The sequence below is a fragment of the Camellia sinensis genome, unplaced genomic scaffold (assembly GCF_055761805.1).
Source record: "Camellia sinensis isolate YWXY unplaced genomic scaffold, ASM5576180v1 Unanchor1, whole genome shotgun sequence".
Taxonomy (NCBI): Eukaryota; Viridiplantae; Streptophyta; class Magnoliopsida; order Ericales; family Theaceae; genus Camellia; species Camellia sinensis.
Genome location: NW_028128987.1, coordinates 44,639,383 through 44,658,282, shown reverse-complemented (window position 1 = coordinate 44,658,282; position 18,900 = coordinate 44,639,383). Strand labels below are relative to the sequence as shown.

General features: G+C 46.3%; 1 protein-coding gene across 1 annotated transcript; it reads right to left on the bottom strand.

Moving 5' to 3' along the window:
• Window positions 1-391: 391 nt before the first annotated feature.
• LOC145814172 (uncharacterized) lies at window positions 392-1,186 on the bottom strand. Its single transcript, XM_082910698.1, has 3 exons — window positions 1,058-1,186; window positions 882-980; window positions 392-673 (listed from the first exon to the last, which is right to left on the bottom strand). Exons 1-3 carry the CDS (start codon window positions 1,166-1,168, stop codon window positions 392-394), a joined length of 492 nt encoding a protein of 163 aa, XP_082766824.1. The 5' UTR covers window positions 1,169-1,186.
• Between the last annotated feature and the right edge of the window lie 17,714 nt (window positions 1,187-18,900).

Here is an 18,900-nt window from a genome sequence, read left to right as displayed (position 1 = left end):
TAGTAAGTTGAGTTGCTTAGTTTGTTGCGTCGGTTCACTACCTGACTTGGTGATTACACAAGGCACATTCCCATTCAATTTCATTTTTGTGCAAAATAAATTGATGCGATACGATGCTAAAGTTTAAAATACAAACGTCTTTTCAAAAGCTATTTCATTTCATCATGCTTTACAACAAACGAAGGTACAAGTTTTACAAAAAAATAAAACTGCCTAACAATGCGCAAAGTGCTACAAACTACTAGCAAAAAGAAAAATAAAGCAGGAAATAACAACATCAAAGTCCTCGGGAACGGGAACGAGAAGCACGCCTCGTCCTCTTCTGCGGGACAATCTCCACACCATCATCATCATCTGAGTCGGAGTTGTCGTCCCCAGGATCCCCCTCAGCCTAACCACTGGAGCCCCCTTCCTCAGCGGATGTCTCGAACTGACGATCGGTAGCCTCCTCCTCCTCCTCCTCAACATCCTCCTCCTCCTCATTAGGCTCCATCTCCACAACGTGAGCCCTACGTCTGCGGACAGGCCCCCCTCGAGCTCCTCGAAAAGGCCTAGATGGCCTGGCTCCTCGGGAAGGCCGAGATGACCCCGCCCCCTGAAAAGGCCCAGATGGCCCAGCTCCCCAATGAGGCCCAGGTGGCCTGGTCTGCGGCTGACCGGACCATGAAGGCATCTGAAAACAAAGAGTTCAATTCAAATGCATCAGTCCAAATATATACATCAGATGCAAATACAAGCAAAAGCTACATAAAGTGGGTGCATGTAAATACAGTGTACAAGTGAGGTGTGTGTCAGATGTGCTCTACACAAGTAGTCTATCGATGCAGTAGAAATCAGCATGTCATCAGGAGTATGATAAATGCCAGAAAACTGAAGGGTACCTGAATGCCCGCGACAGACAACTGTGCCTCCCTGCGCAGGACCATGCCCTCGAGTGTGGCCACCAGTCCAACCACCTCCTCTATGTACCCTCGCGATGGCTGCAAAAATGAGCTCATAATCATTAGTGAACAGAAGAGTGTCTAAACATCTGAACGATGAAAAAAGTGGAGCATACCGGCGGTGAGTCCGGATCAATGGCGTATCGATCACTGGGCATCGGAGGCTCTAGTGGAATCGGAGTCGGAGAGCTAGCCCCATACTGCCACGCCATCAACTCAGTAGGCATATCAGGCCATCCGAGATGAGGATGTATCGACGGAGTCGGAGGAAATGGTCTACTTCCACCTCTAGATGTACCGGCCCTGCTAGTAGAAGGGGCGTCTGCAGCCCGAGCCTGAGCCTGGTCCGAGGATGACATACCGGCAGGTCTCATCATCGGGATACGAGCTTCCGTCAATGGAGGCATCAAATATATGTGACGGTAGGTGGCGTAGTCCCCCTCCTCAATATATAGCAAAGCATCAGTGCCCAACATGGCGCCGACTACCTCTGAGTAGGAAAGCCTGTCAGCGGTCCGCATACTGGCTGGAGGTACTGCGGGAATATCCTAAGAAAGATACCCCCATACCTGGCGCAGAAAGCGCTCCCCCAGGAACCAGGCCCTGCCAACCGGTCCTTCAAGCAGGACCCTGTACTGGGAGATACCCGACGCTCCAGTATACTGAAGTCGGAGACCATCACCCAGAGACGTCCAAGGCTGCCATGTAATCTGCAGATGATAAATGCATGAACCGATCAGAAATCGAGAATATACAGAGCAAATCAAAGATGAAAATGAAAAGAACTGAAAGTTCTGAAGTACCTCTGAATGTCGCACAGTGTCGAAGTACTGTCGCAGGTGAAGGAGAGTCTCTCGAGGTCTCGGCCGGTGCGGGCCCTCGAATATCAATGAATATGGGGTCACGGGAATCCCTACCACCTCCAGCTCTGGGGCTAATGATGGGAAGTATACATACAACCATAGCTGAGAAAAGCAGTACAGGATGTAAGTACGAAATGCTGAGAGCTAAATACAGACTGTAAAAGTGCGCTGTGTGTGCAATGTGCAAGTAATGAAAAGCAGAAATGTAAATTAAGAGGACAGAAAGTACCTCCCAGGCTCTCCAGTAGCCGCCAAGCAAATCGCCCTGCCCGCGGGAGGTCGCGCTCATATAAAAGTAAAGGGTAGCCAAGCCAGCGCCACCCCAATCATATCGACGGACCTGTGATAGGTCAACCAGAGCGCTCAGCAAATATAGCCCAACTGTGTTCCCTCTGTCGGCGAACAGGGTAGTCCCGAAGAGGAACATAAGGAAACCGCGAGCGTACTGCTCTGTCTCCTCGGGACTCTCAGGCACCATCTCCGCCCGCCGGAAATGGGAGGAGAACCAAGTGTATCGGACTCTCCCAGAGACCCTGTCAACGGGTGGACGAGCCCCCAGTAGATACATCCAGGCGGCCTCTCACTCGCCCATATCCTCATCATAGGGGATGGCCCAACCTCCTACATCAAGGCCGGTCAACACAGCGAAGTCAAGAGGGGTCATGGTCATATCCCCGGTAGTAGAGAAATGAAAGGAATTGGTGGTGTCCCACCATCTCTCTACCAAAGCTGCCATCAATGTCCTCCTGGCAGGACAACGTGACAACCCGACGCAGAAGGGCCCGAATCCTGCCAAATCTACCAAATCCCGAACACCCTCTGGCAGCTCGGCATACCAATCCCGCGCCATGGTCGAACCATATCCCCGCACACTGCGGGAACTACCCTGCATTCAGAATGGATACATGTGTCAATAATGAAATGAAATGGGCTGTATGCCAATGAGATGAAATGGGCTGTATGCCAATGAGATGAAATGGGCTGTGTGCCAACAAATAAAATGGGCTGTGTGCCGATGAAGTGAAATAAGCTACATATACTATCTACCTGGGCTGCGTGTTCAGAAAATTTGAAATTTGGGCTGCGTGTTCAACTTTCAGTTAAATTGTGGGCTGCGTGTTCACTATCTACCTGGGCTGCGTGTTCAGAAAATTTGAAATTTGGGCTGCGTGTTCAACTTTCAGTTAAATTGTGGGCTGCGTGTTCACTATCTACCTGGGCTGCGTGTTCAGAAAATTTGAAATTTGGGCTGCGTGTTCAACTTTCAGTTAAATTGTAGGTTGCGTGTTCACTATCTACCTGGGCTGCATGTTCAGAAAATTTGAAACTTGGGCTGCGTGTTCAACTTTCAGTTAAATTGTGGGCTGCGTGTTCACTATCTACCTGAGCTGTGTGTTCAGAAAATTTGAAATTTGGGCTGCGTGTTCAACTTTCAGTTAAAATTGTGGGCTGCGTGTTCACTATCTACCTGGGCTGCGTGTTCAGAAAATTTGAAATTTGGGCTGCGTGTTCAACTTTCAGTTAAAATTGTGGGCTGCGTGTTCACTATCTACCTGGGCTGCGTGTTCAGAAAATTTGAAATTTGGGCTGCGTGTTCAACTTTCAGTCAAAATTGTGGGCTGCGTGTTCACTATCTACCTGGGCTGCGTGTTCAGAAAATTTGAAATTTGGGCTACGTGTTCAACTTTCAGTCAAAATTGTGGGCTGCGTGTTCACTATCTACCTGGGCTGCGTGTTCAGAAAATTTGAAATTTGGGCTGCGTGTTCAACTTTCAGTTAAATTGTGGGCTGCGTGTTCACTATCTACCTGAGCTGCGTGTTCAGAAAATTTAAAATTTGGGCTGCGTGTTCAACTTTCAGTTAAATTGTGGGCTGCGTGTTCACTATCCACCTGGGCTGCGTGTTCAGAAAATTTGAAATTTGGGCTGCATGTTCAACTTTCAGTTAAAATTGTGGGCTGCGTGTTCACTATCTACCTGGGCTGCGTGTTCAGAAAATTTGAAATTTGGGCTGCGTGTTCAACTTTCAGTTAAAATTGTGTGCTTTGTGTTCACTATCTACCTGGGCTGCGTGTTCAGAAAATTTGAAATTTGGGCTGCGTGTTCAACTTTCAGTTAAAATTGTGTGCTGCGTGTTCACTATCTACCTAGGCTGCGTGTTCAGAAAATTTGAAATTTGGGCTGCGTGTTCAACTTTCAGTTAAAATTGTGGGCTGCGTGTTCACTATCTACCTGGGCTGCGTGTTCAGAAAATTTGAAATTTGGGCTGCGTGTTCAACTTTCAGTTAAAATTGTGGGCTGCGTGTTCACTATCTACCTGGGCTGCGTGTTCAGAAAATTTGAAATTTGGGCTGCGTGTTCAACTTTCAGTTAAAATTGTGGGCTGCGTGTTCACTATCTACCTGGGCTGCGTGTTCAACTTTCAGTTAAAATTGTGGGCTGCGTGTTCACTATCTACCTGGGCTGCGTGTTCAGAAAATTTGAAATTTGGGCTGCGTGTTCAACTTTCAGTTAAAATTGTGGGCTGCGTGTTCACTATCTACCTGGGCTGCGTGTTCAGAAAATTTGAAATTTGGGCTGCGTGTTCAACTTTCAGTTAAAATTGTGGGCTGCGTGTTCACTATCTACCTGGGCTGCGTGTTCAGAAAATTTGAAATTTGGGCTGCGTGTTCAACTTTCAGTTAAATTGTGGGCTGCGTGTTCACTATCTACCTGGGCTGCGTGTTCAGAAAATTTGAAATTTGGGCTGCGTGTTCAACTTTCAGTTAAAATTGTGGGCTGCGTGTTCACTATCTACCTGGGCTGCGTGTTCAGAAAATTTGAAACTTGGGCTGCGTGTTCAACTTTCAGTTAAATTGTGGGCTGCGTGTTCACTATCTACCTGGGCTGCGTGTTCAGAAAATTTGAAACTTGGGCTGCGTGTTCAACTTTCAGTTAAAATTGTGGGCTGCGTGTTCACTATCTACCTGGACTGCGTGTTCAGAAAATTTGAAATTTGGGCTGCGTGTTCAACTTTCAGTTACATTGTGGGCTGCGTGTTCACTATTTATCTGGGTTGTGTGCTCGGCAAATCAGTGTTTGAGCCGTGTGTTCTAATGTGGGCTGTGTGTTCGTAATTAATTAATGAGCCGAATGTTCAGAAATTCAAGTGTTGAAACTACATGTTCAGGATGCAAGCAAAAGTACTATGTCATAAGCTAAACTGCATGTTCAAGCATGGCGAGGGTACGGAATGTAAAATACAGAAGATGAGGTAAATACCTCTCGGGCCTCGTGAGAAAGGTGCTGCTCCGGCTCTCGGAGAAGTAGATCCATAGGTGCTCGCTCATCAAAGTTGGTGAAGTGACGGAAGACAGCACGCGGAAGGACGTGTGCTGACGGACAATACCTCCCAGGAATAAATGGTCGGGTCCTCGGAGGTAGAGTCATGGGATCAAAATCATCGCCGGCACCTGGAAAACCTCCGCCGTGAGAAGAATTACCCGCCATTTCCAAAGGATCTGCAAAAAGGAGCAAAAATGAGCAAAATGGGCAAAAATTGGAAAAAGTCAACAAAAGTCAACTCCCGAGAAAATCTTCCAAATATTAAGATAAACTTACCTCAGGTGGTGAAAATGCAAAAAGAAGCTCCGAAGCCGGAATTTAATCGCCCCAAAGTGCTTAAAACTGAATGTTTTTTGCGAAAACAATTTGCACGGGGCGTTGGAAAACGCGCGTGAAACTCAGATCTGGAGAGGAAAGCGTTGAAAGAGGCAAGAAATGAAGTGAGGCTCGGCTGCCTTTTATAAGCCTCAAGCCTTGGTTGAAGAGGCATGCAAAAAGGAGGGAAAAAGACCGAAATGCCCCCGGAAAAAGGCCATGGCCGGCCGGCCTCTTTTTCTTGCTGGCCAGCCATCTGCTTTTTGCAGAAATGGCCGGCCAGCCATTAGCTTTTGTGGAAACCGGTTGGCCACCTCCCCTTGGGAAGATAAACGGCCGGCCATCATCCCCACATGCTCACCTAGCTCTCTGCAAATTTTGAGGAAGATCGGAGTTCCCGGGACCTGAAAAAGTTCAAGAAAAGTACACTTCCGGTCGCGAAATTGCTCCGTCGGGACATCGGCTTCAAGTTCTGACATGTGCCTCATCATCGTTCATCAAAATCAAAGTGTATCCTTTTTGAATAAGTTACAACCTTTCAGGGAAGCGGATCGGAGGCCGTGATCGAGTCACCTTCGCCGAAACACGCATTTCCGTACTCGTTGTTTCATGACAAATGAACACCCTGATTTATGCTCGTTTTGTACTATCATGTACATTATCTTGCATTCTCATGAGCATACTTACCTTGTCATGTACATTTCTTGATATTGGCATACCTCCATGTTTGAGCATGCGTTGTCACACATGTTCCATTCTTGCATTGCGATGCGTACACTCACCGGCACTGCGTGTGCCGAACTTTCGGAATCACATTTGAATATATGTTGTTAGCATATTGTACTTGTTTCCATCTCTCTCTTTTACAGGCACGATATTGTATGTACGGTTCAATTGAGGCTGGTGCGACCAGACGAATCGCGCAGGTATCGTATCTTCTCCGTGTGAGACGTGGCGGGGATTGAATAATCCTCCGCATTCTTAACTGCATGAAATGTAGTTGTTGCTTTGCATTCTTGCTTAAAACTGTTGCACCTATTTGCGAATACTTGCTTCATTACAGCTTGCTGCATTTGCATGATCATTGGGTTACCTCCGGCTTTTTGCATATCATTTGCATTTTGCCCCCTGCCTGCGGGCATGCCTGCGGGCACATCTCTGTTTATCTTGTATGTTTGTCTAAGTCTTCGGCCTTGTCAAAAATGGGTCGTCTCTAGGCTTTGACATTCACTCCCGTCACTTGTGACTTCCGAGTTCTGTCAAAGAGGGGCAACTGTAGACACCCCATTTTTGACCGACCTTAAGACTCAGACGTCACTGATTGAGCGCTTGGTGATGTTGCATAATGTGCTTGTTCAGAAGTTTCAGAGTCGCGGCCGTGAGCCCTACCTCCGGACTTCCGAACCCTTTTCTGTGCCTTGTCTCGGTTTGCGAACCAGACTCAGTTTTCTCTGTTTCTTTTCCTGAGGGGAGGGAGAAGTCCCGTAGACTATCTCTCAATGTCCGTAGGCTACATTTGGTGGCCGTAGGCCATTTTGCCCATTTCGGAGTCTGGTTCCCGGTTTTCGGAGCCGTCAGGCCGTGTGCCTCGGTTCGGGACCGCTTAACCATCTCCTATTGCTCTGATTTTTGGTATACTTCATATTTTCTCCCTTTCAAGGGACACTGGGGGCTGAGAAACCCACTTCAAGGTCGAATACCATTTTCGGTGCTTAACAGCCCATTTTCGGGACCCCGAACTGCGTGTTTTGGCCCCGGAACATTCGTTTTGCAACGGTTTTCGCTCATTTTTGGCAGGTACCTCTGTTTTATCACGAGGAAAGTCACTGAAGGGTGGGAGGCCAGCAATTGTTGCAGCAGCCAGTTATCTCTCCTCCGGAGCCTCCCGGCGCCCGTTTTTCGCACTTCCGGGCTAATGTTGAATACCTTGGAGCTAGTGTTGCCAACTTTCAACCACACATCTGTGATCTACACACCTGAGAGGCCCTTAAAAGTTCATGGCCGGCCATTAAGGTCACCTGACCCTTTTGACCCCTTTCTTCCAGGCTAATGTTGAACCCCTTGGATCTTTTTTCTCGAACTTTGAACCACATATCTGTGATGTACACACCTGAAAGGCCCCTAAAAGTTCATGGCCGGCCAGTAATTCAACTTGACCCTTTTGACCCCCTCTTTCCGAGCCAATGTTGAACCCCTTGGACCCACTTTCTCGGACTTTTAACCACATGGTTGTGTTGTACACACATAGGAGTACCTTCCCAGTAGCTGGCCGGCCAGAAAATCTCATTGACCCTTTTGACCCCTAGCCGGCCTGCTAGGGGGTGTGGCCGGCCGGCCACCTCCAGCAAAAGTAATGGGTCGGCCTGCTTCCTCTCACTGTGCACTTTACAGCTGTGGGGCAATATCCCCCAGATATTTTCTGTATCCGGGGGATATTTTGTGGGGGAGTTTTACTCTCCTTTTCCCCCACCTTTACACCCCCTTTTGGACCCTTATAACCAGCTGGTGACCTTCTTTGTTGGGGTTAGAAGAACTCCTCTTCAAGCTTCCATAGCCAACTCCATCTTCTTCCTTCTCAATTCTTCAAAAAACCCTAAGTCACTAACCATCATTCCTTCTACACCACCAAGCTCTACCACCACCATCTCATTTCCAGCAACAAGGAAGGATTCTTGAAGGCTAAAGAAGCTGCAAATCCATCCAAGAAGCAACAAAAGTTTGAATCTTCAAGGGTAAGTAACACTTTTACCCTTTTGACCCTTTTTCTTGATTTATTTCTAAGCCCTCCATGCTTTTTGTTTCAAGCTCCGGCCCTAACTGAAAAGGGGCCTCTTTTGAGCTCATCTTCACTTTTCATTAAGGGCTCAACCCTGTTTGAGCCCTCCATGACACACTTGCTTCATTGACCCTCTTGTATGTCATAGTTTTGCATGCTATTTTTGGCCCATAAGAAATTTATTTTCGAGCATGTTGTAAACTGATATGAGGCTTATTTTGAGCCCCTCTTCAACATTGAAGAAGGGCTCAACACCATTTGGGACTTCCATGATATACCTCCCCTTATACTCCTCTTTTCTTCCCCATCCTTGCATGCAATGGCAGCCTACCATGCTTAGGTTTTTGGCCATTTTATAGTTCTGAAAAAGTGTTTATTTTAGTCCATTCTTCATGTTTTGTTTAGGGTCTTTCATGGTTTGAGACCTCCATAGGTCACTTCATGTTATATCTCACTTTCGGTTCGTTTTCTTGCATGTTTAGTTAGCCTACCATGCTTTTGTTTTCAGCCATTTTACAGGCCTAGATATGGTATTATTTTGGCCCATACTTCATGTTTGATTAAGGGTCTTTGGCTGTTTGGTGATTATTTTGCATACTTCATGTTTTAGCACCTTTTGAGCCTCATTTTGCATTACATTTTTAGCATATTTGTATACTGATTTTGAGGCTGCCATATACTGTAAATGTTCATATTTTTGGTCCATCTTCAGTGTTGTAGAAGGAAATTTTTCAGTTTGGGTTTTGGTTATGCCACTTGCTTCATTACCCCTCTTTTGGCCCCTTTTCTTGCATGCCATTTTTACCATACCTATGCTTGCTGTTTGGCCATGTTTATAACTGTGAAAGTGCATATTTTGGGACTGTCTAGCTTCTGTCTCTGCATTGCATGTCCATATTGTGCATGTTTAGCATAGCTATAGGTCATTTCGGGTGCCTAATGTTGCATTTCGGGACATTTCCTTGCATTTCATGTCATTTCGTTTCATTTCGGGACTGTTTTCCCCCATATTTTGCTGCTGAAATTCCATTAGCATGCTTGCATATCATTTCCATGTCATTTGCATTGCATTTGTCACCGCCTCGGTTTGCGTGCCCGTGTGCACGCATTTCGAGGCACCTCATTTTTATCCGACGGCATCCTATGTGAGTGTGGCTGAGGCTCACTCATGTTGGTATAAGCCCATTTGTCATTTCCATGTCATTTGCATTGCATTTTTCACTGCCTCGGTTTGCGTGCCCGTGTGCACGCATTTCGAGGCACCTCATTTTTATCCGACGGCATCCTATGTGAGTGTGGCTGAGGCTCACTCATGTTGGTATAAGCCCATTTGTCATTTCCATGTCATTTGCATTGCATTTGTCACTGCCTCGGTTTGTGTGCCCGTGTGCACGTATTTCGAGACACATGTCATTTTCTCGGTTTGCGTGCCCGCGTGCACGCATTTCAAGGCATCTCATTTTCATGTCATTCGTATTGTTTCTGCCATTGCCTCGGTTTGCGTGCCCGTGTGCACGCATTTCGAGGCAACTCATTTTTATAGCATTTTGCCATCGCCTCGGTTTGCGTGCCCGTGTGCACGTATTTCGAGGCACCACATTTTCAGCATTCTGTCATTTTCTCGGTTCGCGTGCCCGCGTGCACGTATTTCGAGGCATGTCATTCTACAGCATTCTGTATGTTAGGATTGTATCTTAGTTGCTTTTCATGCATATCATGCATGTTGCATCGTGTTCGGAATAGGAGTTAGTCCGGGCACGGGAAACGAGGTACATTTCGTACTCCGAGTGACGGAATGTGTCTCAATTCCCCAGTCGCCGACACTCCGGATTATCCATGATGGAGTTAGGTTTTAGTTGTAGTTTCATCTGCATTCATCCTATATTGAGTTGTGCATTTCGATTCCTCGGCCATCATGCCTCGATATGCGTGATTGGTGGCACGAGGATTGAGACATGCATATATCTGTGCAAATACATTGCTATGGCCCTTTTCTGCTCTCTGTTGCAGCAAAACGAGGAATCAGCAACTTTCTAGAACTTAGCATGCATTTCAAGAACAGGTGTAAACAGAGGCTAATTGGGGCATTCCGGTGGATTTCCGCGCAAGACAACCCGGACATGCATCATCCATCAGAAGCGAGACAGTCCCTGGCTTGCATGCTAGTTTTACTTGCTTTCTTAATTAAATTCATTAATTAATTAGGAATTTGTATATTTCGGGACTGTAATATTCTTTTATTCGGGACTGTAATATTCGGACTGTATATTTATTTGGACCCTCTGCGCGAGGGCACAACTGTAATAAGTGTGCGTGTGTGTGTTGTATGTCTTCCAACCCCGCGTCTTTCTCCCTTTTATTTATCCGCTTTTGATGGTTAGATTAGGGCATATTTCAATTAGCATACAGTATGACAGTATGTTTGCATCATTCATCTGTATTGCATGCACCGGGCTCGGCGCATCATACTAACTGCATTGTACTTTCAATTACAAAGTTGAATACATGATAGTTGTAACATTTCATATGTCATCTTAGAATAGCCGAGCCTACTATAGTTGCATTTTGTATGTGTTGCATTAAGCATTTCTGTATACTTAGGATTCATGCATGGATTTCTAATGAATGTCTATTTTGGCTTGGAGTACTAGGTAAGTTTTATGCTTTAGCATCCTCGCATGCGTGTGAGTGCTGCCATGAATAGCATGCTTACCATGAGGCTATGTGCTTATATGATATATCTGTCTGAATGCCTGTGGATGGAGGTTGGGTTATCTGAATTGGAATAATTCATGAAAATGTTTTGTTCCAATTCAGACGATCCAGTCTATACTTATATGCTGTGCGCATCACATAGTAACCTAGGCTAATAAACCGGAATAAGAACTCACAATGTTTTCAAAAATTGATATCATGGTTAGTAGAGGCCGGTCTATAACCGGGCGAGCGGGGGTGCTCACGAAGTGACCTTCCCCAATCGTACCCAAGTTCCCGAGCCGAGGCAACTTTGGTGATGACGGACACGTGGCCTTTTGGCACCGAGTTAGGGTTTCCTAAATTTCCCAAAATAAAATATTTAGGTGGCGACTCTGTATTCTGGCAAAGCAGTCCATGTTTGGCACTTCTTTCAAAAATCAGTTTTTCTCAAAAACGATTTGCCGGATTTGGACTCTTTGGTTCAAGATTAAGAACCGTGACAACAAAGTCGAGTTCGAGCTGTAGCGAGGTCCCCCGCGGGCTTGTTACAGCACTCTGCAAACGCTGCCACAGCCTGGCAGTAAAAGGAGGGTCTCTATCTGAGACGATTGTCACTGGGACCCCGTGCAATCTCACTACGTCCCGAATATACAAGTCGGCAAGATGATCTACCGAATCTTTCACGCGCATAGGAATAAAGTGTGCCGACTTAGTCAACCGGTCTACAACCACCCAAATAGCATCACTACCCCGCTGAGTCCTCGGAAGACCCACGACGAAGTCCATAGTGATATGCTCCCACTTCCACTCGGCAATAGGCAAGGGTTGCAACAAACCCGCTGGCCTCTGATGCTCGGCCTTCACTTGCTGGCAAGTAAGGCACTTCGATACGAATACAGCCACATCTCTCTTCATACCCCGCCACCAAAACTGGCGACTCAAATCCTGATACATCTTAGTACCTCCCGGATGCACCGCAAGGCGCGAATGGTGAAACTCTCGGAGTACTTCCTCTCGGCAAGACTCCGGTACAAACAAACGGTCTCGGTATCTCACACTCAGGTCGGGACATACCGTCAAACCCTTCTCAACTTTCCCACTGGAGATCTTTTCTCGGAGGGATTCTACCTCAAGGTCACCTCTCTGTGCCTCTAACACTCTAGTCACAAGCGTGGGCTGTGCAACAACAAAAAATAAGGCCGCAGCCTCAACGAATTCGCCCAGTAGCAAATCAAACTCGCCAAGTGCTCCCAACATCTCCCATTCCCGGATGGCTATACTAGCTACATCACTAATGGATTTCCTACTAAGGGCATCGGCCACCACATTGGCCTTTCCCGGATGATAATGCAACTCAAAATCATAATCTTCGATGAACTCCATCCATCTCCTCTGCCTCAAATTCAAGTCTCTCTGTGTAAACAGATACTTCAAACTCTTGTGGTCTGAGAACACCTCGAACTTCTCACCATAAAGGTAGTGCCTCCAAATTTTCAAGGCAAAGATCACAGCTGCTAACTCTAGGTCGTGTGTAGGGTAATTCTTCTCGTGAATTTTCAACTGACGTGAGCCATAAGCTACCACTTTCCCCTCTTGCATCAACACACAACCCAAACCCTCTCGTGAGGCATCACAATAAACCGCATAACCCAACCCTCTCTCCGGAATAATCAACACCGGAGCGGTGGTCAATCTAACTTTCAGCTCTTGGAACGACTTTTCACAAGTCTCACTCCACACAAACTTGACTCCCTTCCGAGTCAGTCTAGTCAACGGTGACGCTAACCTGGAGAAATCTTTCACAAACCGGCGGTAATACCCAGCTAATCCCAGAAAACTGCGGATCTCAAACACACTCTTAGGCTGTGCCCAATCCCGCACTGCCTCTACCTTGGATGTATCAACAGACACCCCTTCCCCAGATACCACGTGGCCTAAAAATTTGACTTCCCTCAGCCAGAACTCACACTTCCCAAACTTGGCATACAGCCTATGGGCTCTAAGCAACTCAAGCACCACACTCAAGTGTGCCTCATGCTCCTCCTCAGAAGATGAATAGATAAGAATGTCGTCCACGAAGACAACCACAAATCGGTCTAAGAACTCCCGAAAAATCCGGTTCATCAAGTCCATAAAGACTGCCGGTGCATTGGTAAGCCCAAATGGCATCACCAGAAACTTGTAATGGCCATACCGCGTACGGAATGCCGTCTTAGGAATATCCTCCTCCCTGACCCTCAACTGGTGGTAACCCGATCTCAAGTCTATCTTAGAGAAATAACGGGAACCCTTCAACTGGTAAAACAAATCATCTATACGGGGCATAGGGTACTTATTCTTAACCGTAGCCCGATTCAACTTCCGGTAGTCAATACACAATCTTAAGGCACCATCTTTCTTTTTAACAAAGAGGGCTGGTGCTCCCCACGGCGAAACACTAGGGCGAACAAAGCCCTTATCGAGCAATTCCTGGAGCTGAACTTTCAACTCAACCAACTCTGCTGGAGCAAAACAGTAAGGTGCCATAGAAATCGGCGCTGTGTCGGGCACTAAATCAATAGAGAACTCTATCTCTCTGTGAGGTGGCAAACTAACAAGATCTTCGGGAAAGACATCCGAATACTCACAAACCACCCTCGGCAATACTACCTGGGTCTCATCACACTCACCACTCTCCAAGCTAGCCAGTAGACCACTAAGCTCACTTCGCCCTCGCGAATCATACCCCGGTGGCAAAACACTACCAACCCGATCTCCCAAGAAATGGGACCACTCCCCGCTCAAGGTACATAACGTGACCCTCTGGCGGTAGCAATCAATAACAGCCCGGTATGACGATAGCCAGTCCATACCCAAAATAACATCAAAACCCTTCATGGGCATGACAACAAACGGAAAAGGAAGCCTATAGTCGGCGACCTCTATATCACAGCCTCTAACACCTTGTTTCAGAATCAACTCACCACCCAAAGGCGATACCACATAAATAGGAGATGCTAACTGTGCTAACTCCAATTCCAAAACAGATGCAAATGTAGTAGATACAAAAGAATGAGATGCACCCGTGTCTACCAACACATTAGCAACCGAGTTGCAAAACAGAAAAGTACCTCTCACCACCGATGGAGCTGGTACTAAATGTAACAAGCCCGCGGGGGACCTCGCTACAGCTCGGACTCGATTTGTGTAGTCACGGTTCTAAGTCTGAACCAAAGAGTCCAAATCCGGCAAATCGTTTTGAGAAACTGATTTTTGAAAAAAGTAGTGCCAAACATGGACTGCTTTGCCAGATACAGAGTCGCCACCTAAATATTTTATTTTGGGAAATTTAGGAAACCCTGACTCGGTGCCAAAAGGCCACGTGTCCGTCATCACCAAAGTTGCCTCGGCTCGGGAACTTGGGTACGATTGGGGAAGGTCACTTCGTGAGCACCCCCGCTCGCCCGGTCATAGACCGGCCTCTACTAAGCATGATATCAATTCTTGAACACATTGTGAGTTCTTATCCGGTTTATTAGCCTAGGTTACTATGCGATGCGCACAGCATATAAATATAGACTGGATCGCCCGAATTGGAACAAAACATTTCATGTTTGTTTTTGAAAGTGGTTTGCTACCCGCAGGTAAGTTTAAAACATTTGATGATTTATTCCAATTTAAGTAACTCAGCCTTCACCCACAGGCATTCAGGCAGTTATATCAAATAAGCACATAGCCTCATGGTAAGCATGCTATTCATGGCAGCACTCACACGCATGCAAGGATGCTAAAGCATAAAACTTACCGGGTACTCCAAGCCAAAACAGAAACTATATTAGAAATCATGCATGATCCTAAGTATACAGAAATGCCTAATGCAACACATGCAAAATGCAACTTATAGCAGGCTCGGCTATTCTAAGATGGTGCATGAAATGCTACAGCTATCATGTTTTCAACTTTGAAATTGAAAGTACAATGCAGTTAGTATGATGCGCCGAGCCCGGTGCATGCAATACAGATGAATGATGCAAACATGCTGTCATACTGTATGCTAATTTAAATATGCCCTAATCTAACCATCAAAAGCGGATAAATAAAAGGGAGAAAGACGTGAGGTTGGAAGGCATACATCACACTCACGCACACTTATTACAGTTATGCCCTCGCACAGAGGGTTCGAATAAATAATACAGTCTGAATATTACAGTCCCGAATAAAAGAGTATTACAGTCCGAAATATTACAAAATCCTAATTAATTAATGAATTAACTAAGAAAGCAAATAAAACTGGCGTGCAAGCCAGGGACTGCCTTGCTTCTGATGGATGATGCATGTCCGAGTTGTCTTGCGCGGAAATCCACCGGAATGCCCCAATTAGCCTCTGTTTACGCCTGTTCTTGAAATGCGTGCCAAGTTCCAAAAGGTTGTTGATTCCTGATTTTGCTGCAACAGAGAGCAGGAAAGGGGCATAGCAATGTATTTGCACAGATATATGCATGTCTCGATCCTCGTGCCACCAATCGCGCATACCGAGGCATGATGGCCGAGGAATCGAAATGCACAACTCAATATTGGATGAATGCATATGAAACTACAGCTAAAACCTAACTCCATCACGGATAATCCGGAGTGTCGGTGACTGGGGAATTGAGACACATTCCGTCACTCGGAGTACGAAATGTACCTCGTTTCCCGTGCCCGGGCTAACTCCTATTCCGAACATGATGCAATATGAGTGATATGCATGAAATGCAACTAAGATATAATCCTAACATACAGAATGCTATGGAAATGAGATGCCTCGAAATGCGTGCACACGGGCACGCAAACCGAGAAAATGACGGAATGCTGAAAATGAGATGCCTCGAAGTATGTGCACACGGACACGCAAATCGAGGCGATGACAGATACAATGAAAATGAGATGCCTCGAAGTACGTACACACGGACACGTAAACCGAGGTGATGATAAATGCAATGAAAATGAGATGCCTCGAAGTGCGTGCACACGGGCACGCGAACTGAGGCGGTGACATATACAATGAAAATGAGATGCCTCGAAGTACGTGCACACGGACACGCAAACCGAGGTGATGATAAATGCAATGAAAATGAGATGCCTCGAAGTGCGTGCACACGGGCACGCGAACCGAGGCGGTGACAGATATAATGAAAATGAGATGCCTCGAAGTACGTGCACACGGACACGCAAATCGAGGCGATGACAGATACAATGAAAATGAGATGCCTCGAAGTACGCGCACACGGGCACGCAAACCGAGGCGATGATAAATGATATGAAAATGAGATGCCTCGAAGTGCGTGCACACGGGCACGCAAACCGAGGCGATGATAAATGCGGTGAAAATGAGATGCCTCGAAGTGCGTGCACACAGGCACGGGAACCGAGGCGATGATAAATGCGGTGAAAATGAGATGCCTCGAAGTGCGTGCACACAGGCACGCGAACCGAGGCGATGATAAATGATATGAAATGGCAAATGGGCTTATACCAACATGAGTGAGCCTCAGCCACACTCACATCGGATGCCGTTGGATAAAAATGGAGTGCCTCGAAATGCGTGCACACGGGCACGCAAACCGAGGCGGTGCTAAAATGACATAGAAATGACAAATGGGCTTATACCAACATGAGTGAGCCTCAGCCACACTCACATCGGATGCCGTTGGATAAAAATGGAGTGTCTCGAAATGCGTGCACACGGGCACGCAAACCGAGGCGGTGCTAAAATGACATGGAAATGACAAATGGGCTTATACCAACATGAGTGAGCCTCAGCCACACTCACATCGGATGCCGTTGGATAAAAATGGAGTGCCTCGAAATGCGTGCACACGGGCACGCAAACCGAGGCGGTGCCGAAATGCAATGCAACATGACAAAAATGATGTGCAAGCATACTAACAGAATTTCAGCAACAAAATATGGGGAAAAACAGTCCCGAAATGTAGCGAAATGATACCAAATGCATGAAATTGTCCCGAAATGCAACATTAGACACCCGAAATGGCCTATAGCCATGCCAAGCATGCACAATATGGACATGCAATGCAAAGACAGAAGCTAGACAGTCCCAAAATATGCGCTTTCATAGTTATAAACAAGGCCAAACAGCAAGTATAGGTATGGAAAAAATAGCATGCAAGAATAGGGGCCAAAAGAGGGGTAATGAAGCAAGTGGTATAAACAAAACTCAAACTGAAAAATTTCCTTCTATAACACTGAAGATGAACCAAAAATATGAACATTTACAGTATATGGCAGACCTCAAATCAGTATAAAAACATGCTAAAAATGTGATGCAAAACAAGGCTTAAAAGGTGCTATAACATGAAGTATATAAAATAATCACCAAACAGAAAAAAAGTGTGAATGAAACATGAAGTATAGGCCAAAATAAGACCACTTTCAGTTCGGACCAAGGTCCAAAAACAGAAGCAAAGATGGCTACTAATTTATGCAAAAATGGGGCCAAATAGGGGATATAACTACAAGTGACATATGGAAACACCAAACAATGTTGAGCCCTTCTCCAATGTTGAAGAGGGGCTCAAAATATGCCTCATATCAGTTTACAACATGCTCGAAAATAAATTGTTCATGGGTCAAAAATAGCATGCAAAACTATGACATACAAGATGATCAATGAAGCAAGTGTATTATGGAGGGCTCAAACAGGGTTGAACCCTTAATGAGAAGTGAAGATGAGCTCAAAATATGGCCCTTTTCAGTTAGGGCCGAAGCTTGAAACCAAAAAGAAATGAGGCTTAGAAATAGATCAAGGAAAAGGGTCAAAAGGATCAAAGTGTAACTTACCCTTGAAGATCCAAGCTTTTGTTGTTTCTTGGGTTGATTTGCAGCTTCTTTAGCCTTCAAGAATCCTCCCTTGCTGCTGGAAATGAGATGGTGGTGGTAGAGCTTGGTGGTGTAGAAGGAATGAAGGTTAAGAAGTTAGGTTTTTTTGGAGAATTGAGAAGGATGGCAATGGAGTTTAGGGTTTGTGCTTGGAGAGGAATTTTTCTAACCCTCAAGAAGAAGACCCTCAGCTGGTTATAAGGTCAAGAAAGGGGTGTAAAAGGGGGGTGAATTGGAGAGCATAACTCTCTCCCAAAATATCCCCCGGATACAGAAAATATCTGGGGGATATTGTCCCACAGCTGTAAAGGGTACAGTGAGAAGAACACGGCCGGCCTCTCACTTTTGCTGGAGGTGGCCGGCCGGCCACACCCCCTAGCCGGCCGGCTAGGGGTCAAAAGGGTCAAGGAGCTTTTCTGGCCGGCCAGATATTGGGGAGGTAGCCCTATGTATGTACAACACAACCATGTAATTGAAATTCCAAGAAAGTGGGCCCAAGGGGTTCAACAATGGCTCGGAAAGAGGGGGTCAAAAGGGTCAAGTTGACTTACTGGCCGGCCATGAACTTTTAGGGGCCTCTCAGGTATGTACATCACAGATATGTGGTTCAAAGTTCAAGAAAAAAGGTCCAAGGGGTTCAAAATTAGCCCGGAAGAAAGGGGTCAAAAGGGTCAGGTGACCTTAATGGCCGGCCACCAACTTTTAGTGGCCTCCCAGATGTGTACATCACAGATATGTGGTTGAAAGTTGGCAACACTAGCTCTAAGGTATTCAACATTAGCCCGGAAGTGCGAAAAACGGGCGCCGGGAGGCTCCGGAAGAGAAATAATTGGTTGCTGCAACAATTGCTGGCCTCCCACCCTTCAGTGACCTTCCCTGTGATAAAACAGAGGTACCTGCCAAAAATGAGCGAAAACCGTTGCAAAACGAATGTTCCGGAGCCAAAACACGCAGTTCGGGGTCCCGGAAATGGGCTGTTAAGCACCGAAAATGGTATTCGACCTCGAAGTGGGTTTCTCAGCCCCCAGTGTCCCTCAAAATGGATGAGATAGGATGTATGCCAAAAATCAGAGCAATAGGAGATGGTTAAGCGGTCCCGAACCGAGGCACACGGCCTAACGGCTCCG

Bases quoted from the DNA above. Each gene is read 5' to 3' on its own strand.
- LOC145814172 (XM_082910698.1), bottom strand. From the start codon at position 1,168: ATGCCTACTGAGTTGATGGCGTGGCAGTATGGGGCTAGCTCTCCGACT. The intron at 981-1,057 runs GTATGCTCCACT...TCATTTTTGCAG, and splicing joins TTGATCCGGACTCACCGCCG to CCATCGCGAGGGTACATAGA. The intron at 674-881 runs GTACCCTTCAGT...CTTTGTTTTCAG, and splicing joins TGTCTGTCGCGGGCATTCAG to ATGCCTTCATGGTCCGGTCA.